The following is a 23,076-nucleotide window of genomic DNA, read 5'->3' as shown; positions in this document are numbered from 1 at the left end:
TAAACACTAATAAGCTTCTTCAATGTCCATCAGCTATATTTTGTAAATATTTTCTAACATTTTTGTTATTTAATTACAATAACTTCCAAAATATAGTATAATTCCATATTTTAAAATTTTAAGTATGAAATCACTATAAATTTTGAAAAAGTTGTTTTTTTTCATAATTTATACAAAATTTAAAATAACTTTTTAGAAATAAGTCTACTTATTTACAAACGTAACAAAGTATCATGTCGTATATATATTAAATAATTAGTAAAAGACATGTACATGACACGTATAATGCGTAACTTTAGATTATAGTAAACATTGCATGTATATGTTTAGCTTGTACTAAATTTAAAGGTATGAAATTGAAAATATAATAGAATTAGATATACATGGGAAAAGGTTACAATAATTAGATTAAAATATAAGAATTTAAAGATAAGACTTGCATATATTAAAAAAAAATGATTTTTATAAACAATATTTTTTTTATAATTTAAAAGTAACTTATTATCACTTGTGAACTTGATCCAAACTTCTATTGTCTTCATTGAAATTCCTCCTGATAGTGCAACATAAAGTTGTCTGTGAGAAAGCGCATCATATATTCTAACATTAGAAATTGTTTGTCCTTATGCTTTATTAATTGTCGTTGCAAAACATGAATGAAGGAGGAATTGTTTTCTCTTGAACTTGAATGGATATTCATTGTCATTTGGTGGCCTTAATGGTATTCGTTGAAGAAAAAATTTGTTTTCTTACTTGATCACTCATTGCTATTTCACCATGTATAATATTTTTGCTAAATGATCGACATACCAATTTTATTCCATTACACAATTCATTGGATGGATCCAAATTTCTCAATAACAAGGTAAGAAAAAAAATTAAGGAAGCCTTCTACGGAGTAGAAAAAAAATGTTAAAACTTTTCAACTTTAAATTTGTATTGTTAATTAAAATTAGATATTTAATTTGTAACTAATTTCTAAAATGTAAATGAAAAACCATTTCCATTCCAACTCTTCACATCATATACTTTAATTACACTAAACTTAAGTATAATTAATTAAAAAGTAGTGGATCAATGAAAAATCATTTGAATTCAATTTTTCACATTGTGCGTACTTTAATTCCACTAAACTTAGGATTAATTCAAAAAGCAGTAGGAGAGGGTGTGCCTTTTATAATTATAAAAAAAATAAAATTAAAAATAAATTTCTCGTAAACCTAAAGAGTGATTTGGAAAATAGAACTAAATTCAAGGATATAATAGAGAGAAAAAAGTTTATATACATCGAAGCTTTTAAATATATAAGTTATGCGATTTTACAATTTTTTTTTAATTTTTATTTAACGAGTTTTAAAATTGACAAAATTCCCGATCACTAAAATAAAAATAGTAAAATTGAAAAAAAAAAGTTTATGCTCTTTTATATATAATATATGTAGATCTATTTATCATATTTTGTTATATTTATCATTAATAATAATTACGATATTTTTAAATATAAAAATATGAACGTGAATCTAAAATTTTCTTATATTTTATTAATACATTATCAAAATTTGTATCCTTTGAATAACCCAATGAGCCTAAAACAATCAAGCCCTTAGATACCACAATTTTCGAATTCGAACAACCGTTAAAAGGACGAATAAAGACGAAGTAAGATTCAACCGATCCGATATTGTAAGGAAGAAGAAGAAGAAGATTATGAATATGAAACTGAATTACCAAATTCTTCCGACGCCGCGACGCTATTGCGAAATTCTTGTCGTTGTAGTCGATTTCTTTCAACAAATCAAATCAACTGACAGATGTTCCGGCGGTGAATACAGCCCGAACCATATTCGCCTCGTAACCGTCACCGAATCTATGTTTCTCTTTTGTTTTATTCACTATAATGCACCTGTGTAGTCCACTACAATTTCCTCTACTATATAGCTTTTCGTGGATCATTATTGTTCAATAGCGCGGCATCGGTAATGGCGGGAAATGATTCGGTGAACAGTTACTTGGAGGCCATACTTGACGTTGGGCCTCCGATGCAAAGCGTTGCTTCTGCTGAGGGAGAGAGGGCATTTCAGTCCTACTCGAAGGAGGTTATTGCTGGTTTCGGTGAGACCGATCTCCATCGCTCTTGGATTCGAGTACGAAAGTTTGATTACTGTTCTTCTTTTGGTTGTTTAGAGGAGGTTTTTTAATGTAAATTCTTCTTCTCGTCGATTTAGGCTGCGGCTATGCGGAGTCCGCAGGAGAGGAACACGAGGCTGGAGGATTTGGATTTTGGCCCGAAAGAAGAAGCAGGTCTGTTTTCTACATCTCTTCTTTGTTTATTCTATACTTCAGTGTTCGTCGATTGAAATTTTACAATATGATTGACTACGATATGTACGATTTAACTCTTGCTGCGGTGGACGAATGCACTTGTGTTTCTGAAAGAATAATAGATGAAATCGGAGTAGTGTGAATCCTTCTGACGACTTATTTCATATGATCGAATGAATATTTGTGGACTGGAACTGTTCTTCTACGGCTAGTTTTTTTTTTTTTTTTTTTGTATTGTGGTTGATTTTCTTTTCTCAAAGCGAAGTAAGCATATGGACTACATTGAATTGAAGATACGAAGAGATAATCTTTTGAGACTGAATGGATATAGGACCCTTTCGTTTTGGTTATGTCAGGAAATTAATGAACAGAGTTTCTAAACCTCGTGGATTCTTCGAAATTAGGACATGTTGGAGAATTGGTTCCAGAATATTGCTGTGAGTCAATCAGAAACTTAGATGTTCGCTAGGATACGGAATGCAGTATCTCACCATTGGTAGTAGTTTCTTATAAAATTCGATCTCATTTTGTTTCATTGAATTGTTACTCCAAAATGTTTTCCATGTACTCCTTTTGCCACTGTATGTCGAAACCATCACTGAGATGAGAGAATTATGAAATGAACTGCATATAAGTGATGTATGTTTGCAGGGACCCTGGTATCTAGATTCACGTGTTGTGACCATTCTTCTGCAGTGATCATTTTTGTTCTTCTATAATCAGGTTATTTTTGGAAACTAAAATGATTAAATCTTTATCAATTTCATTCATGCCGTTTGAACATCAGATTAGTTGATGATTGAAAGCAAACCCATTAAGAAAAGATCTTATCAAATGTATGAACAGTAATCTTCTCTTCTAAATTCAGAGGTTTAGGCTCATGGAAGCCGTCCATTCCGTTCAACAAATCACAATGCTACATAAAAGAATCATTTCTTTCCATCATTATTATGAATGTGCATCCAAATTTCTACTCCACAGCACATTTGCATCTAACATCTGCCACACAATCTTCACATTTTGCCAAACCCCATATATTTACAGCCAATTCTATGTCAACTCAATATCATACACATGTATAAACATCTAACTGACCCGTCTTTTTCTTGTTCTTCTGTTTTCTGGTGAAATCCCTTTGACTTATTGCCAGGAGAAAGACAGAGTCAATGTCTGATAGCAATGAAGTTGTGAGAGAGTCGCTCGAGCTGAGACTTGAGCATGTCGCTGAAGGAGAAACGAGACCTGGTAATTTGAGGCGTTGATGGAGGGCTCGTCTCATTCTTGACTCGAAGTACAACAGGGCCAATTTCTTTCTTCACCGACTCTACCATCTCCATATCTACTTCTTTGCCTGAAATGTCTTTGACATAAAATGCATTAATGGCTTTCTCTCCTTGTGTTGCTATGTCTGCTCTCACCACATTCAGCCCATTTTCCCGCAGAACCCTTGTTATGTCTGATAGCAATCCCACCCTGTTGTTTGCACATAACTCCAGCCTCACTCCCTGACCAAATAATATTGTATTAAAAAAGACATCAATATCAATACATTTGCAGCTTCTTCCTGATGGTGGTGTAGAGATTAAAGTTCCATCTCTGTAAGGGATTTTTCTTTTCTTTTTTCCTTTCTTTCTTTACGTTAAATCAAAACTTGGTTCCTAAACTTTCTAAACTTTATGTTTATCTGCAGGTCCTCTGACTGTATTATAGGGAATTGATTTCAGTTTTTGTTTAGGGGGATTTACCTCGCAAACACGACGTTCAATGGCTGCCTCTAAGCATTTTACCACCCTGTGCTTGTCATAGTCTGAATTCAAGGCGTACCCATTCACATGTCTGATAAAGTACTCCTGCATCAAAAGTTCATGCCATTTCCAATAGCGATAGGTTAGAAAAATAACTCACATTTTCAATTGTAAATGTTAGATTAAAATGGTTGTAGTTGATGATACCTGAAAAGCATTATCTTTCTTGGAGCTAATGGAAGCATGAAAGATTACATATTGCATATCAGTAAGAGTACAAACTGTGTCAAACATAAGCCTCGGCCGATCCTTGCACTCGATGCTGACAATTGAGTATCCTTTCTGATCACAGCTTTCAATGCTCACCATTGTCTTCCTCCAGTCTTCATTTCTTTTAGGTCTCTTTGAAATGGATTCAGAGGTCCAATCATAATCCTTAACTGAGACCAAGAGTTGGTGTAGCCGCCGCTCCACATTGGTTGTTATTGTGGCTGATATTTTCACTTCTTGTTGCAGGGTATGAGTCCAACTGGCAATTGGTGGAGCAGTCGCCGCCCTGAGAACAGTGGAAAGATGCTCCTCAATGTTGGCAAGCCGGTGGGGGTCCTCAATAGGACTATCTGTAGATTGGTCCGAAATGTAAGCAATGCAGGCCAAACGAGCATTATGGCTCCAAGCATGAGCTTCCACAACGTTGCAATGGAGGTCAGCCAATGCAGCAGATATCTCAGAGAAGAGACCGGGCCGGTCGGTACCGGTCATTTCAATTGCCGTATGTTCGCCGGAGTTATCAGCATTCAGAAATTTGTTAACATAGCGTCTGGTTTTGGACGAGTTATCAGGTCCTTTGGTTGTTCCAATGGCCTGCACGTCGATGGAAAGCAGCAAAATCAAGTCGATGTTAAAAAGAAGAAAAAATACAAAGAGACAAAAAGAAGAGTGGACGTTTTACGAGCCTGTTGGATCGAGTTGATGACTTTCTGGTCGGTAAGTTTATGGCTATTCTCATCTTTTACATGAAAAACTGCAGTAAAAAAAGTTGTCCCAAATTCAGGAAGAAATGGGAAAGAAGAAAAGTATTCATAATTGGAGAAAAAGAGAAAAAAATGAGAAGGGTACCATCCATGAACCAGCCTGCATCACAAGAAATGTAGCTTTTTGAGATTGAAAGGTTCAAATCTGTTAAAATTTGAACCACTTCAAGGAGGAGACCTTGTTTGTTCAAGCTATCAACCTGCACCAAAAATAAAGCCCATCCATTCATCTCATCAGTTAGTAGCCAATGGAAAAACAAACCCACAAATTAATTATTACCTTGACAATGGTGCAATCCTCCATGCTTTCATTGTCAATGCAGACCCTGCAACTACAAGAAGAAGAAGAAGAAGAAGAAGAAGAAATAAGCAATATTAAGGATTGATTGAGCTGTTGGAATTTGGATAAGTTAAATACTTACGTTGGGCCATTTATCCTCTCAGGAAGAGTATCAAAATCAGGATCAAAGTATGGCCAACAAACATTCTTCATGCTGCAAAATTGTTGTTAGTTTTTTTTTCACAGAAGAGAAAAGAAAGACAAACAAAGAGAGAGAGATGGAAAAGATGAGAAGAACGGGAAATGCAAGTGCCAACCATGGAAATGGGCCTAAAGAAAGCTATAATTAGAAGGCAATGCATGAATTGAGGGATGAATTTTTGCTTTATATGCAAAAATAGATAAAAAGGAAAGAAGAAATTAGAGAGGAAAATAGGAAGAAAAAGAAAAGAAAAAGGGAAAAGAAAAGTCATACAGAGGTAAAGTAGGAGAAGATGTGGGAGTAGGCCATGGCCAGCTTACATCCATAATCAGACCTTAATTTTAATTAAGGTTGAGATTAAAAGAAAAGAATCTAAGATCCTTTCCTTTTAACCTCTAATTAATCACACACAAAAACACAAAAGCCCTTTATATAAAATTTTGAAAAGAATTAAATCTTAAATTTTTTGTTAGAACTGAAAGGGAACAGAAGTGGTTTGTCTTAACTCATTAGGAAACATAGCAAAAGTGTTTGTGTGTTTGTGTCTCTGATAGGACACGTTTTCTGTTTTCTGTTTTTCTGTTTTTTTGGTTTGTTTTCTCTCTCTCTTTCTCAACTTTGCCCATGTGTTTTTTTTCTTCTTTTACCTTTCTCTCTCCACCTTCTGTTTTCTTGGCTTTCCTTAAATCTCTCTCCATTCTTTTCTTATTGTGGCAATGAGCATTTTATGGTATGTTGTCACTCGTCAGTCAAATCATAGTTATCCTTTGTCCATATCTTTGTTTCTTATTGTTTAAACTAAAACTTTAGCCTTCATTTTTTTAAATATATTGAATTAGGGAAGAATTGAAAGAAAGAAAGGAAAAAAAAAAAAAAAAAAAGAAAGAAAGAACACCTATGTTAAGGTTACAAAATGGCAAGTATCCTGTTCCTTTAAAAAAAGATGTCAAGTTTGTTGATGTCATGGCGACTAAAGTTAGGCTATTGTCTTTATATATATATATATATATATATATATATATATATATTCTTCTCAGGCTCGTCTTTCTCTCTCACTTTTTCTCTTCCTTTGTGTGTCATTGTCTTCTTCTCTTCTGTGCGTCTCTGTCTTCTTCTTTGATACAGCGAGTCCACACAAACAACTTCAACACGACCAACTCTGCTGAGCAAGAATGAAAGAATGATTTTGTGAGAGAAGAAAGGAAGAGAGAGAGCAAAAGAAACCAAGAATGAGAGAGAATTCGTGATATTTATTATCTGTTATGAAAAACATATTTCGTGACAGTTTTGTAGAATTGTCATAAAATATTTTTCATGACTGCAAATAACTGTCACAAAATCTTTTTATAACAACATTTAACTGTCATCGTAGGTCCTTTTTCTTTCGAATTTTGTGAGAGAGAGAAAATAGAGATAGCAAGAGCAATAACAAGAGAGAATGAAAACAATATTGACCCAGAGACAATGAAAGAGTAGTGGCTTGTGATTGAGAAAAAGAATGGCAACGGCGAGAGTGAGATGCTTTTTCAGGTGTTGCAATTATGTTTTGGTAATTCAATCAAATTTGACGTCATCAAGGGTCATTTGACAATTTCCTAAAAGACTAGGCCATTTGACATTTTTTACCCAATTTATAGATCATTTATACAAATTTTCCTTGAATTGATGTGTGAGATGAAGAAAAGAAAAAATTTGATAGTGTTTGTGTAAGTCGGGGACGTTCATCTTGACAAGTTTCTTCAATCTTAATCTCTATATCTTCGTTTATTCAACCGTAGTTGATGTGCTCTCAATAATAATTTAATTTCCATTATCTACACCTAGTTTGTGGAAAAAACTTTTTGTTATCTAGTTCCACTCTTTGTATAATTTTAAAAATATTATTACATTGTATTTCTTTACATGGAAATCAGTGTTTCAAGAGACTAAATTTAAGATTTATTAAAAATATGTGAATCAAAATAGAACAAACTTCAAAGTATATGAACCAAAATGTTAATTTAACTCTAAGAAAAAATCCAAAATTGTTAACCTGCACCAAACTTAGCTTGTACTCTTGTTTGAAGTCTGAATTTAAATATTTTGTTCGAATATTTATAATAATTGGAGTTACGTAATAATATATCTCATGACAATTGATCAATTGTACCTTTGGTAGATTTTAAAATGCTTTAAAAATTATGACAATCTTCAACTATCTATGTATCGGATGGTTTCATTTCTCATGAATGTGTAAGAATTCAAGTCATCTTGATTCTCAAATATTGTATTTTATATTAATTAAAAGATTAGTTTAATTAATTTTACTATCAAATGATAAGTGTCGCCAATATATAGATTCTTTTCAATAATCAATACAAAACTACAGGAACCATTTCTTAATTATTGTATTCTGGTAGATCTATCAGTCAAAATGTACTTTTACTTTTAAATTTAATTTCCACCATTAGTTTATTGTTTATCTTTCTTTTAGAAAAGAATTATTACATATCAACATTTTTACTATAAAAACATATTCCTCCTTCCCTGAATTTCCACCATTAGTTTATTGATTAATTTATTACGTAACCATCTTTAGTAAAAATATACAAAAGTGACTGAATTTAAGGTTAACTAAAAATAAAAATAAAGGGGATAAAGTTAACTAAAATTAAATAAATTTTAAAAAGTGTAAATCAAAAGAAAAATTATCGTAGATAACAAAATTGTTAAAAGTATTTACAAATTATAGTAAAATATCATATTTATAAATAGACACAATAGATTTCTGTCGGCACATTTTTCTACTAAAATAGGTTGGAAGGCCTAGATGTCTAAGCTATGTAGAGTAGGCGTTCCATTTAGCAATACAGGACGATGCCCCTACATAACTTCCTAAAGTATTTATCATACAATGGGGTTCTTTTTTCCAAATTTTACTCTTAGCAACTCCTATGTTTGAAGCTTTTGAATTTTACTATATTTCATAAATATTTTTGTTCATCTTGCAATATTTGAAAAGGTTCCAAATCAAAATAATATTCCACCTTGCAAATATTTAAGATTTAAGAGTATAAAAATTTCCACAGTTAGACATTCAACACGAGGATAAGAATAGAAGTTGAAACATTTAGAGGCAAAATGCGCAATTTCCTTGAAGATTGTGCATTAGTTTGTTTATGATTTAGCATTTTATATGAACCCACTACATAGCATAGATAATATCAAAAACATCTATTTTTGTCATAAATTTGATGAGTAAAGTGATAAAACAATAAGAACATTCCAAAAACCAATTTAATAATTTGAGGCCACTTTGAGCAATGCAACACCCATCACCAAAGTATTTGGAAGAAGAAATTGTTATTAGAATGCTGAGATACATGAAATGAGAGATTCAAATAATGAGGATTCTTTATTTGGAATTTATAAGGGAAGAGAAAATCTACCCATTTTCTTTTCTGTTCCTCAGTTACATGCGTTTTTTCTTGTCCTTCTCAACTTGAACTAATCTGCCTACTCGACTTCTTCTACTTAAAAGTAATTCGTGCAGTAAAATGATAAACGATCTAGCACAACAGATTGTCCATTTTTGTCCAAAAGTCGTACCAACGTGACACAGACAGTATGCTTGGTTATTAACCAAGACAAACTTCTCTTAATTCAGCCAATTACGACGTGTATTTAGTTGATGTCCGTTACCCCAGTCAGTTAAGGCATTCAGGAAATTGAATAAGAGAACAAGATGGTAAAATGAAATGACAAGGGGTTTTCTGGGATGGCCAATTTACCTATAATGAACTTTTTAATTGACTTAAAAAGAGAAAATGCATATGAATGGCATTTGCAACTGCTCGATACTAGGAACGGAATCAACTAGAATCCTCACAAACTCAACTATGAGAACCCTATATTCATAAACCATGTGCTATTTCATTCAATCAATCTCACACTCCGCTCCCCGAACCGCTAAGCCAGTCAAAATGCCAACTCAAAGAAAAAGAAAAGAGAAGAAAAAAGTAACATCCTTCTCTCGTGATGTTATCCATCTTAGCTCTATTAGGGAGGGAAAAAATGGCTGTTACCATTGTGGCTGTGAACGAGTGTTCAATCAAGCATGGTTGAACCATGGTCCAACTGCACCACCATTCACATGCCCATTGCTGTGGATCCCTGAGCCATTGGGGATGAGTGAAGGAGGCATACCGACTGCCATTGGAGGCGGTGCAGAAGTGTACAACCCATGACTGTGGGAGAGGGAATGGGGGCTCACAAGAGGACTGCCAGCGGGGCTCCCTTTGCGCTGCTGAAGAGTATGAATTTGCCTTAATCCTTCTTCGTGAATTCGAGATAATGTCTCTAGCTCCTTCATTGACAGAGCTTCCAAACCAGCACCATACAGAGGGGCATGTCTTGACATTTCCTCTTGTAGCGATGCTTCAAGTGAATGGATATATTGCTGCAAGAGAAGAAAAAGTTGCATTAATCTAATATGGGTCTAGAGTTATTCGCACATTGAGCTGATAGATTAACTTGCAAAATATTTTAGAATAATACAAAAATAAAAAAAAAATGTTTAATAAGCATCTTCGAGATTGAATAGACTTTTTTCCTAATGCTCTGTTTATCCAACAAAACTATGATAATAACTGGAAATAGGAGTAGAAAATAAATAAATAAATAATTGTGTGTGTCTGTGTGGTGTGTGGAAAAAATGTATTAAACAACTGCTGCAATGAAGAATGTGAAGGTTAACAACCTTCAAAAAGAGTTCTCTCGCCACAATCTACCTGATATTTGCCTACCCCAGCCCTTGTACAGATTTCTTTAACACTTCCTCCACAATTCGCCCTAGAAGATGGTCAGTAGTGGGATGTTTGTCTTTCAGTACAAGAAGACAAGATTTTGTTGTGAGGATCTCTTTCTTTGTTTGAAGAGTTAAGTAATTGTGGGAAAGTGATTTGAAAGAAACCTGTGAAATAGTTTGATTTTCAAATGAGATTTTTTAAAGAATGGGGAGTTGTGTTTGCAAGTTCAGAACTTCATTGCTCATGGAATTTCTATAGTTAAGGATTTCAGTAGTTTTCGCTTATTTCGGTCATTGCATTACATTAGAAGGGTGAGTCAGTTTTAAGTGTGGACTACTTTTGAAACTCTTGTAACTTCTCAATATCTAAATGCCTTTTCAACCCTCTTACAAAACTCCCCCTCTCTAGGTTGACAAAAAAATTGTCATGGCAAACATGCTAAGTTGCCTCCCCAAATCCACAAGATCATTTCAGGTGCTATTTAGGTATGAGTACTTCTTTACTCGCTGGAGCAATTTCCATGCACCAGACTACATTTCTTGCAAACCATGCTCAAAACAGTTGAAATAGTATTAGCTTAGCCTAGGTGTAAATGCTCTCCAATTTTCATCCCTCCCCTCTTTATAATTTCTCTTTTGAGAAGTACACCTCTTTCATATTTTCATACCAGCCATGAAATTGTTTCTCAACAAAAAAAAAAACCACTTCAAGCAATTGTTCCTGGTTGCGCTACACTCATCCTCCAGCTCATTGATAGAACACCAACTTTGGATCATTCTTATTCAATGGAATAACAAGAATGATTACAAGGACAGCAGAATACCAAATCCTGAACAAGAACAATAAGAAGAACGAAATGGAAACCCTACCCTTCTCTCTGCTTTTCCTATCTTTCAAGGAATAGACAAATGCCTCACACAATTTTCATATCCTCGCTCAATGACCCCCTTAGTAAATAAACTTTCCCCTATTCTTAACTAACTGTGGGTCCCATCCTTGGCAGCAATACTACCCATTACACGTGCCCTCCCCTCACTCCCTCTCCTCCTGTATTGCCATATAATAGGTGGCCTGAAACTCATCTCCCCTTATTCTCTAAAAATGAGACCAGCACTTATTCCGGCCCATCCAATCTCATAATTGCAACCAAACTCCTAGCGTTTAATACCTGATCAGATATTATTTCGATACTAACCAATTCAAATCAAACTGAGATGTTTGATTCCTTCCACCACATCCAAACCAAGTGAAACATCGGTTGCTCCACCTTGACTTATCTTCCAGTGTCCCAGGCAGGCATATTTCAGTTTCTTTTGGTTGCTACAACCATCTCCAAAGCTGTTCTGAACCATTTTTGTAAACTCTACTTTCCTCAAGTTCATGGATGTAAGACAGTTTAGGGACATGCAAAACATTCTGGAGAGCAAAACCGTCAAAGGGAACTATTTGTCCTTTGCCAGCGATCGGAACTAGAGAACTATCGGCTATTCGGATTTTTTCATTACCGGCACACAGGCATATGAGATAAAGTGTTCCGAAAAACCTGTCAAGTGATCTGTAGCCCCCGAGTCTAAGATCCAGGGATTCTTCCTATCAACGCTAATAAGCGCAAGGGACTGAGGCATACCTGACTGAGCAATGGAACCCAGAGTTGGAGTCTTGGTTTGGCTCGCAGTAGGATCAGTTGATTGAAAAGTGTTGGCTGGGCTAGTCTCACTAATGTAGGCACGTCCTGAGTTCTGTTTCTCGTTGGAGGACCGTTTCTTACCTCCTGGGGGACGACCGTGGAGTTTCCAACACTAATCCTTGGTGTGCCATTGTTTCTTGCAGTGCTCACACGCAGGAATTGACTTCCCATTATTCTTGTCACTGTCATGATTTGAGAACCGAGCGCTAAAGGCAGCGGAGTCAATGGTAGGGGTAGTCAATACACCCATGGCATTAGTGCGATCCTCTTCCAGGCGGACTTCAAAACAAACTTCCATTAGGGAGGGAAGAGGTCTTTGTCCGAGTATACGACCACAAACATTATCAAATTTGGGATTAAGTCCTGCAAGGAAGTCATAAACACGGTCAGCCTCTTCAAGTTTAGCATATTGTGTACAGTCATTTGGTGTGTCCCAAACTGTCTCTCTGCACAAATGCATCTCTTGCCAGAGGAGAGAGAGCTTGTTAAAATAGGTAGTCACGTCCAGGGTCCCTTGTTTGCAATTATGGACCCGTTTTCGCAGTGTATATAACCGAGAGGCATTCTGTCGTTTCGAGTAAAGGGTCTGAGTTGTATCCCACAAATCTTTTGTTGTGGCTGCATATAGGAGAGGCTTGCCGATCTGTGGTTCCCTACTATTAATCAGCATGGACCGAATAAGTGAGTCCTCCCCTTTCCAGAGTCGTTTCAAGGCGTCTCCTGGTGAAGAACGTACAGTCTCTCTAGTTAAGAAGCCGAATTGGTGTCGACCTTCGAGGAACATCTTTATTGATTGGGACCAAGAAAAATAATTTTGCCCATTTAATTTTTCACTTGAAAAATTTCCTGTAGACGAACCCAAAGAGCCAGTTATATAATTTGATGGTAAATTAGGGAACGAAGTTACCAGGTTCTTGGAATACATCGGCAACTCGATTGGTTTGGAATGCGTCAAAGACTCGCCCGCTTCAATGTCCGATATGTTCTTGGGTTGATCAATTCCGTTACCAGAAAACAGCGGTTGCTGTAAAGATTCGACGTACAGCGGATGCTTACTGTACAGATTTGACAGATTTACGGTTGAGGGTTGCTGTCCAGAACTCATAGGCGGCGCGTGAAGATGCGGATGGTCGGAAGGGTTTGACGGTTGGACATCCGACGGCGCGTAGAAGGGACTGGGCTGTGCGGTGAGGTGAAAAGGCGGCGGCGCGTGAATCATCTTTTGGTCAGACGGCGGCGCGTACGGCTGCGGAACCATTCCCGTTGGGTAGATCGGCGGTTTCTGTAGGTACTGGAGTAGTTTCTCCATGGCGGCGGCGACGGCGGCGTCAACGGCGGCGATGATCCTGGCGACGGCGGCAGTGACGGGTTCAGTTTCGATCTGGGTTTCTCGTAGGTTATTTTGTAGGGTTTCGTTATTGCTTTGCTCTGATACCATATTGAAAGCAATTAACAATAACCCGAGACTTACGTGGAAACCCGAGAACCGGGAGAAAAACCACAATACTTTAGTTTTTATTATTTTTCTTATGAACAAAATACAATAGGTACAAATGGAGAATAAATAGAGTAATCCAGGGTAATATTTAGAAAATAAAATCTTATATATTATTCTTTACAAAAGTACTCTAGGGCAAAGCCCTACTAATTCTAACAAAAAACATCATTCATTTCCATCGGCTGACCACGAAGACTCTCTCTATAGATTTTGGATCCATCCCAAGAAAATGCTCTCCTGCGTTTGATAAGAACCGGGATTTGGAGTGGAAGAGTAAAATATTTGGTACATACTGGATCACTGTAGTAAGGAAAAATAAAGAGGTTGATAGATTTTTAAGGGTACTCTCCCAGTGTTCTCTTTTCTTTTTTCTTTTTTTTTTTTTTCAATGAACAATCATTGGCTGTGGCAGGTCGAAGGTTAGTCAGCTGGAAAAAATTTCTAGGGTACTACCTCTCTCGCACAATCTAACCCTCAATATTCGTCTACCTTAGCTCATGTCCTTCTCCTGGGTTTTATGTTGTCTTTAGCAACTTCCTCAAAAATTCGAACTATCTCATATAATGACCCCTGTACTAGGTAAATTACTTGCACAATAAATCTCAACTGTTTCGCCAAGTAATACAGACCCAACATGACCAATACATAATATATCAACTCTAACGCTATAACATTTTTGTACGTTAAATTTGGCAGGCAACAGATTTAAATGAGCAAACAGAAATCTAACAGAGCGATTGCTATCATGTCAAAGTAGGAAAAAACCTGGCAGGCCTGCAATTTCGCTTCCATTCCATCAATATATGCTTCACATCGAGCAATCTGCTCTTCCTTCTCCCTCTTTTCTCCTTCAGTCTGTCCAACTGTTTGTGTAAGCCTGCGAACTTCATCTTCTAGCGACTGCCGGATTTCTTCCCTGGTCATATTCTCATTTGCATACCGTTTCAGTTGTTCATCAAATCTTTTTCGAGCAGCTTCGGCACTCTTCAATCTCTCAGTAAGTGCATTTTTTTCCTTCACTACTTTCTGCAACATTAGAAATTGATGTCATTAACAAGCTTAAAGCGATTGATCATACCAGACAAGAACAAGATATCTGAAAGAAAACAGTTAAGACTTCCACTAGAATATGAACATATAGCAACTCTTTCCTTTAGGAGAGTTTCCTTTTGAGGAATTGTCTTTTTGTATACTTTGTATCTTTCATTCATTCTCAATAAAAAAAAAATTAAAACTAAAATAATTTTTGAAAAAACGGCAACATACTCAAAAGTAAAATCACAATAGCAATGGAAAATGAATGCAGAAGAATGGCACATGTTTGAAGAGTACAAAAGATTTCTCCAATTGATCAAAAGAAAAGAGATATTATAAGAGCTACAGAGAGAAGTACATTTTTCCCTGTTTTACATGTTCTCCCTTGAAGCCTCACAACTATTTTCTGTTCTTTTCTTTTTTCTTTTGGATAAAGACCTCGTAACTGTTTTCTTGGATTGAAGTCTAAAATTTTTTATTTCCATTAATTACCACTTTCTACAATTAAATACTAGGAAATTGACATTTGAACATCAAATTTTTATCCATTCTACCTACTATTTTTATCTGTACAATCTTAAACATTTTCCATGGATAGACATATAGGAGACCCATATGTACAAGTACAACACTTGATGCCGCCAATGGCACCTACAGTTCTAGCTCAGTTATCCAAGATTCCAAATTTTTTTATGGAAAATAAATGTTTAAGCATAATGCAGCATTAATATCGCATTTCAAATTTTCGATGCTAAAAGATGCAATCACATACAATAGTAGTAATGAATTCAAGTCAGTACGTAGTAACCATAAAGTCAGATCATTTAGAATAAGATTCAGCTTAAAGAACTCCTTTGAGCATCTAATACAGAAACTTATTACTAGATCATTTCCAGACTATTGGTGAGTATCAAACGGAGATGTCAATAAAAATCTATGGAGAATTTTCTCACTTGGACAAATGCTTCTCTATTAGTCTTTTGGTTACAGCTGAATTTACCATTCATTTTTTCTCAGAACATGTGTACACATGTAAAGATTAATTCAAATAGGGATGATCATAATCCAAACAACAACTAACTGCCATGAAGAAAGGATAGTCATTAGTTGAATAATTAGCTTAAAGCATCAATTGATACCTTCATCTCATCACGTTTTCGGGATTTCAGTTGTGCTATTTGAGTCTCAGCATCATGGAGACGATCATGGAGGACTTTCTTCTCTGCTGTTAACTTCACAATCTCATCATCTCGCTCAGAGCGGAGCCACTCAAGCTGACTCTCAATGTCATGTATTTGTTCAGAAAGTTCCTTTTTCTCGCGAGAAAATCGCTCCAACTCAGCCTTCATCTCATTCTGTCAATTTTTTTAAAGATAAAAAATCGTGAAACAAATGAATAAAAAAAGTTTAAATAAACTTCTTGACATGAATCAATTCCAAAAGCGTTTCTTTTAACTTTTTATTTTATACAACGAGTTTAAAAGTTAGAAAAATCATGTAAATTTTATGTTAAAGTTTAATATTTTAGTTTTCAAATTCACCATGTTTTCTTCAACACTATTTATTGAATCGCAGCATCCATATAACATTTAATAGGCAACTCAATCTAACTTATGAGTTATGAGCAATGTACATGGGTAAGCCAGAATCATATACCTTAAGGCGAATATTCATAGCATCAGATTCACTCAACTTTTGAGATAGAGCAGTTTTTTCTTTCATCATATTTGCAATTTCTACTTTGCTTTCTTCACGGATACGGATGCTTTCCTCTTCAGTAGCACATAACTGGTGCCAGAGAGCAGCACGGTCAACATTTGCTAGTTCTGCAACATCTCGCATCATAATTAGCACAGGTCTGATTATTTCTTGTTCATCACCAATCAACATAACCAGAATTTCCAAATCCATATCTACTTCACGGTTATTTTCTGCACTGCTGGATACACGGTCAACCAATCTTTTTAGCATCCTGCCCCGATATGACTCACTTGCATACCCCTTAAACAATAATGGATATAGCATTTTCACAAACCCTCTAACACGAGGATCTCTAGAGAGTGCTAATGTTTCAGCAAGACCAACAATTGAAGTAAAATCATCCCGCGGGACTCTCAGAGACTCGTTAGTTTCTCCATCTATTACAGAATCTCCAGGCTGGAAGCTTTCGACTATGAATCTAGTGTTACTATTTGCTTTTTGAGCAAGACGTTTTTCCAGCACCACAGCAACAGATTTAGCTGTGATGGCACCTCGAGCTACAGCTCTCTCAAATGTCTGCGATGCTTCAACCGCAAGACAAGGTATCGATAACATCTCAATCAAGATATAAATATCAGAAAAATGACGAGCAGCATGTAAATCCTGTTCATCCAATGGATGCAAACTTTCTGAAGCAGGGCCAGCTTCACCAAATAAGAAAAGCTCACGGGATATTTCTGAGCAGAAATCATCGGCATCATCACAATCAATATCTCTGAGTATAACATCAGAAACATCACCCCAACTATTTACAGTTTTACTTAATAAATCAAGAACACATGGGGAAACCTCCATGCCCAAATTCTTCAGCCTACCACGTACAGATCTCACCTGTAGAATGAAGCAGAAGATGGTTGTAGTACTCAGAAAAGTAAACATAATAAAAGCGTATAAAGGTTGCAGAAAATAAAAGCAATGCCCAATTATTCCATATACATACCGCTTCAGAGAGATGTTGGCACTGAGCTCCAGCTTTGAAAACAAAATCTATAGTTGCAGCAAGAGGCTCATCATTCGAATCTGCTAAAAACTCAATAGATTTAAATAGAATTTGTTCCCAAACTTCAGTGCCACACTCCAATTGACTAAGAGCACCAAAGACCTAAGGAAAAACATTGTCCCAATCAAGAGAAAGAAGCGTCCTAAAATCAAATTTTAGAAGAAACAAAAATTCCAATAAAAAATTAACCATGCAAGCTCAAACATTACAAATAGTTGTTCCCTTAAAGCAAATGCAGAAGGACTGGAAGGTCAAAGGTAATTCAGTGAATAAGGGTCAAAATGAGGATATATAACACTGCACTTACAGGTATTCGCAGTGCTGGCTCAGCACCAGGCTGTTGAAGCCGTTCTAGAAGCACACCAGCAGCCAAAGGATGTTCTGAATGCTCAACCAATTTAGGTACTAGTGCAACCAGGTCAGAGTGTAGATGTCTGGGAGCTTTATCCAGCACAAGAGCAATCTTTTGGGCAGACTGAGGCCGTCTTCTTGGTTCAGGACATCCTCGAGGGACAGCCCCATCTAGCGCTCTCAATGAATTTACAATCAAGCCTAAAAGCTCCTCAGATTGCTCAGGCCACTTGGTCTGCGATTCAATTAGTGCTACCAATAAATGTCAAGGAACAAAAGAAAGTTGTTCACCAAAGAAGCAGCATTAAAATGTACCTTTGTACGAAGGAAGACATTCTCTGAAACCCCAGCAGATGTTTCAGGTGGATGTATTAGGTCTTCAGGTAGAGACTTACCCTGCCTATCCGTTCTTAACATGTCAGAGCTTTGTACAGCCGGAGCACTACTACTTTCCTCTACGGAATCCAATCTCTGAAATGGAGGATAACCTTCAACCTCTGATGCTGCATTTTCAGTTTCACCTTCCAGTGATGTGGTAGTAGTTCCACTGCTAGGAACAGAAGGCTTTGAATTTGCTTCCAAATGATCTCCAGAGCCCCCTTCTGAAGGTTGACAACACTCAACCATTATATCTAACAGTAAATCAATAATTGCCTGCTGTAATACTTTGACTCCCATCAGCAAATTCATTAAACTGGGGGATGACTCATCTGTCTTTGAGACCTTCTTCCCATCATTGCTACTGGAAAGCTTAGTAGGAAGAAGTAAGCGCTTAACTTTAGCAGGATCATCAAGATAAACACGAAGTCCAGTAAGAAAGCCTGCAATGGCACCAGCATCCATTAAAAGTTTTTCTCGCAAAGTGACTTGTGGTTGTGAAGGATTATCCCCATATGTTAGATGAAACCCAGCTGTGGATAGAAGGTTTCTAAAAATGTCTTCTTCATCACCACTTATTCCTTCGCTGTCTTCTGAATCAATGAGTTCGTCTGGATCAGTAGTCAAAGCATCCTGATCATCTTCTGAAGCCAAAACCTGAAAAGGAAGGTACCGGTTGAAACCAAATCACATACCCCTCTCACATTGTAAAAGATATGTGAGTTCCTCTATTGTTTTAGGAAACAAATGTTATTGATGTATGAAATTTACAAAAGAAGGGCAATAGCCCAAACCAAAGGAGTTCCAAGACATTTCTCCAATTGATCAAAAGAGATGTAAGGTTATAAGAAAGATATGGGAGTTCAAAAATATTGATTTTGAAATAACTGATTTATAAATAGCCTATGAGAAATGATAGGCACAATTAAGTCTAAAATTGTAGCTCAAGAGTCAAACAAGTATCCATGAATTTCTTCCTCTTCCCTGATCAGTGATGAGCTCTAAATTTCTGCTGAAAAGCATATATCCAAAGTGTGAACAAATCAGGGCAAAGAAAAGATATCTTCTGTGCCATTTTTTATTTAGAAAATTAATGAACTTACATTACGACTTCCTTTAGATAGTCTTCTTCTTAAAACAATACTATTACAGAAGCCAAGATCTCAAAAGTCGAACTACTAACACTTAGAACTGTTAAAATACAAATCTTGTGTAGACATTCAAAGGTAAATGCCAAGGAATTTGCGAAAACCAATAGTAAGTAAAGACAAATTAACAAATCAAGAATCAAGTGAGAAATAACTTTCACTTACTGACAAAGGACAAGAAAGCAATAGAGAGAGAGGGAGATTTGAGCCTAAGTAAATAACCCTCGTAATATTGTAGGTCTTGGTGCATGTGAAAGATTTATAAGAAAAAATTTCACACAATTGCAAGAATAAAACCAAAAGTGATGCACACAGTAAAACGGTGCTCAACTACTTGAAATTTGGAAAGAAACAAAAGCTACTGACCACCATCTTCACCAGCTATATAGTCTTAATGGTCTTAGAGTTTTTCTTTGTAATAGATCATATGATCAACGAAATATTTATTCTCTATCTTATTATCTTGGATTGGAACTCATTCTTGTATAGTTAGTTCACTTAGTTTGCTGCCCATTCATACACCCTTTTGAATTCTTTCATTTTTCTCAATGAAATCTTGGTTTTTAAATTTTTAACAATGAAATATTTGTTTCCTATAAAAGAGAACAAAAAGAAAAAAGAAAAAAAAACCAGGCAACATCCACTGACCTCAAGATCTGAAAACTCAAACCAAGGGCAGCAATCCAATATTTCGCATACGAAAACAACTGTATCTCGTACAAGAAACCCCGCTTCTGCCTCTAGCATATCTGATACCTTCATGAATTGCAAGACAGAATTATTCCATGTCTTTGTACAAATAGAAGACTCCTTCCACACAGTTTTTGCTGGATACTTTTGATTCACCACGGCCATTTTGTATCTGACCCAAAAGTTTTTATCTGGATCACTGCCAACAGACTGATCACTTTCCAGATAGATGCAAATCGTGTCAAAGGACTCATAGACACCTGCAAGGTTTTAAACAAATTTATTATACAAACTCACAACAATTTTTATAAGAAGTTAAGAACATCAGGGTTGCCACCTAAATGAGGAAGATGCAAAAGACATACCAATACGGAGCTCACATCCACCAGCTTGAAAGAATTTACTAAAAATTTTACGAGTCTCCATTATTTCCTTGAAGGACAAGAAGTTCTCCACCTTCCATGTAAATGAACTTTTTTTTGCGACCTTATCTGTCAGAGAGCCAGAACCAGATGGCTCCATGTCTTGATCAATAAAATCCTGCATCACAGACGTCTCCTTTAATATAAGGACCTCTGCTGAGAATATTACAGTATCCTGAACCAGAAACCCGGAATCCTGATCAAAGAGGCTGGTAAGTGTCACAAATTCACGCCATCCCCAGTCTTTTGCAGCTTTAGAGTACCGGTTTTGAGACTCCTTTGTAACAGATTTCTCTTCCATCTTCTGGTTTACTACTGACAACCGATGACTCACAAAACAACTCCAATCACTGGAAGTATTTCTTGAATCCGTAACTTCAAGAAAGACTGAAAGGTGACATGGTGGTTGAGACTGCCCTGGTACCAGCAAGTAGAAAGGACAATTTCATCAAGGTATCCTAATACAAGGACTAACAACAAACAACAGTATATTTGTCCTGTTAAATTGTTAATCAACTTAATACGCATCTCCAGCAATGTGGAAACAATAACAATGATATCCAACCATCAGAGACACCCAGCATGATCTAACCAAACGTCGTCTCAACACAAACCATTTCCAGCAAGAAGGTATGAAGTGTGCAAGTAACTTGAAAGCACTATATTCATATGCAAGTTTTGTTCTCAGAAGCAGACAAATCATACAGAGTGAGACATGCTTGAAAAAAGTTCAGCTGAAAAAACCACAATAAAGAATAAAAATAAGTTACCTACATCTTAACCACGGGAGGCTGGAATGCCAAACAAAGTTTTCAATGATTATGAGAAATCTATAAGTGCTTAAAACACAATCATATTAAATTTAACAGATACAATATAAATATTTTTATAGGATAACATTCTAGATGTTTCAGTTTTTCTTTCTTTCTTTCTTTCTTTCTTTCTTTCTTTCTTTTAGTAGGATCTCTCATCCTCTTTCTAATCTAATTTTGGTTTAGTGTATACAGAAGAGAAGTTTCTGGGAGAAGTTTGGACATACCTCGAGGATAAACAATGAGACGACAGTCACGGTTCCCAACCTGAAATCTCCTGCTCTTGATGCAAAGACCTGTAATCTTCCTCTTCTTCAGTAGGTCCTTTAGCCTTGTGAAGTTCTCAATCCTCCACGTGAATTTCCCCATGTGACCATCTGATTTTCTAATTCCACTTCCATTTCTACCTCCAATTAATCCGCCATTCTTTGAAAAATTACTAAACTCCTTGATCACATGAAAGGAGGTACTAAACACAGCAGTGTCGTCAACTAAAAAACCAGAATCTTGCCCAACAAAATCTGACATCTTCATATAGTCATTCCACCCCAAACTGGTATTGTCCCCACTCTTATTATCAGCTGCAAATCTCCCATATGAGTCTCGATGCATGTGATTCAAAGCAGGCTTCTGGTTTAACACGGACATCCGGAACAAACACCAACAACTCCTATCAGGTAATATTACTGTCTTTTCGGTATCCTTGCTCTCCAGACACATTGACAAATACTCAGCCCCATTAACTGAGCTTTGATAGACACTAATCCTCAAATTACACTCTCCAGCCGGGAACACCGGACTCATTATTTTCTGTGTTTTAATCATCTCTTTAAACAAACTAAAATTATGAACTTTCCATGTGAACTTACCGCTGAGCACCTCAGGCGCAGGGCAAGCAACAAGCGAGGATGTCATCATCATAGATGAGGCTGGCTCATTGTTATCCCGAGTAAAGTTTACAGACTCATTGAGAATTAGAATATCAGCAGTGATCAAAATAGACTCATTATTAAACAAATAACCAAGCTTAGAATCAAACACGGTGGAAGAAGGAGTAAAATCGCACCATCCGTGTGACTTCTTCTTGCTCGAGAAACGATGCCATGAATCCCGATGAACGGTCTTCGAATCATCGAGAACGTTGACGATAGCCAGACGATAACTCGCAAAGCAATCCCATTTAGAAGAGGATGTGCCGCGCGGGTCGACGATTTGAAGGTAGATTGAAATATACCCAGGGAGTGCTTGGGAATCCCCTTTTGGATATATCAATAAACGACAATCGTAACCTCCAACCTCAAAGTACTTGCTCCATAGAGCCCTAGCCTTGATTCTTGGAAAATTTTGTACTGTCCATCTACAGACCGCGGAGAAGTCCCCTCGTCGATCGACAGTAACCGTTTCTTGTGCTCCGCCGCCATCTCTTGAACCGACGGCCAAATCCTCTGCAGCAGCTGCAGCAGAAATGGATTGAGGCTTCTCTAACGGTGTCGTCGATGTTGAAGACGACGACGATGAGGAGGAGGAGGAGGAAGATTGGGAGTGGTCCGATGAAGCCGTGGTGGATGATGAAGATACTGCTTCAGATATACTCTGCTTCATTGTTTCGTTTCTCTTTTGAGGGCTTTGTTCGTTCGTTCGTTTTGGTTTTTCTCTTTACTTTTGCTGTTTTTTCTTTTTTTTTTCTTTTTTCTTTTTTTTTTTTTTAATGAAATTCACGTAGAGAGCGAATGAAGAAGAAGATGAAGAAGAAAGAAATTGAAAATTAAATAAAAAATATATATATAAAGAGAGAAGGCTTTGTGTTGTGTGGGTGAGAGATTGTAAGAACAGTGAAGCTTTGGACATTGAGCTGCGCTTCACATGCTAACTTGCGCCTTGTCTTTCTCTTCTAATTTTCTTTTTATTTCTTCAAATATCATTT

The 23,076-nt window shown here is 36.4% G+C and overlaps 2 protein-coding genes and 1 long non-coding RNA gene across 6 annotated transcripts; 1 reads left to right on the top strand and 2 right to left on the bottom strand.

Annotated features, from left to right (window-relative positions):
• The first annotated feature begins 1,567 nt into the window (after positions 1-1,567).
• On the top strand, positions 1,568-6,475 carry LOC103503842 (uncharacterized). Of its 4 annotated transcripts, none has more exons than XR_007820223.1 (6): positions 1,568-2,144; positions 2,226-2,301; positions 2,679-2,818; positions 3,473-3,920; positions 4,013-4,209; positions 4,584-6,475. It is a non-coding gene; the product is annotated as an uncharacterized LOC103503842 (long non-coding RNA). The 4 variants fall into 4 exon arrangements; XR_007820224.1 differs by lacking the exon at positions 2,679-2,818 and adding an exon at positions 2,974-3,045 and having other exon boundaries at positions 1,569-2,144; XR_007820222.1 differs by lacking the exon at positions 2,679-2,818 and having other exon boundaries at positions 1,571-2,112.
• Positions 3,237-5,990, bottom strand: LOC103503843 (ACT domain-containing protein ACR2). The gene is made up of 8 exons (XM_051083673.1): positions 5,857-5,990; positions 5,524-5,595; positions 5,382-5,433; positions 5,187-5,301; positions 5,024-5,091; positions 4,275-4,931; positions 4,068-4,172; positions 3,237-3,827 (listed from the first exon to the last, which is right to left on the bottom strand). Exons 1-8 carry the CDS (start codon positions 5,907-5,909, stop codon positions 3,486-3,488), a joined length of 1,464 nt encoding a protein of 487 aa, XP_050939630.1. The 5' UTR covers positions 5,910-5,990; the 3' UTR covers positions 3,237-3,485.
• A 2,856-nt stretch (positions 6,476-9,331) lies between the features above and the next one.
• LOC103503841 (uncharacterized) lies at positions 9,332-22,901 on the bottom strand. Its single transcript, XM_008468209.3, has 10 exons — positions 21,380-22,901; positions 20,284-20,757; positions 19,877-20,178; positions 18,018-18,737; positions 17,659-17,937; positions 17,292-17,453; positions 16,247-17,182; positions 15,730-15,945; positions 14,321-14,581; positions 9,332-10,021 (listed from the first exon to the last, which is right to left on the bottom strand). Exons 1-10 carry the CDS (start codon positions 22,752-22,754, stop codon positions 9,674-9,676), a joined length of 5,073 nt encoding a protein of 1,690 aa, XP_008466431.2. The 5' UTR covers positions 22,755-22,901; the 3' UTR covers positions 9,332-9,673.
• Between the last annotated feature and the right edge of the window lie 175 nt (positions 22,902-23,076).

Source organism: Cucumis melo, chromosome 4, assembly GCF_025177605.1.
Source record: "Cucumis melo cultivar AY chromosome 4, USDA_Cmelo_AY_1.0, whole genome shotgun sequence".
Classification (NCBI taxonomy): Eukaryota; Viridiplantae; Streptophyta; class Magnoliopsida; order Cucurbitales; family Cucurbitaceae; genus Cucumis; species Cucumis melo.
The sequence above is the reverse complement of the archived record's forward strand: the minus strand, read 5'-3'. Positions and strand labels throughout refer to the sequence as shown.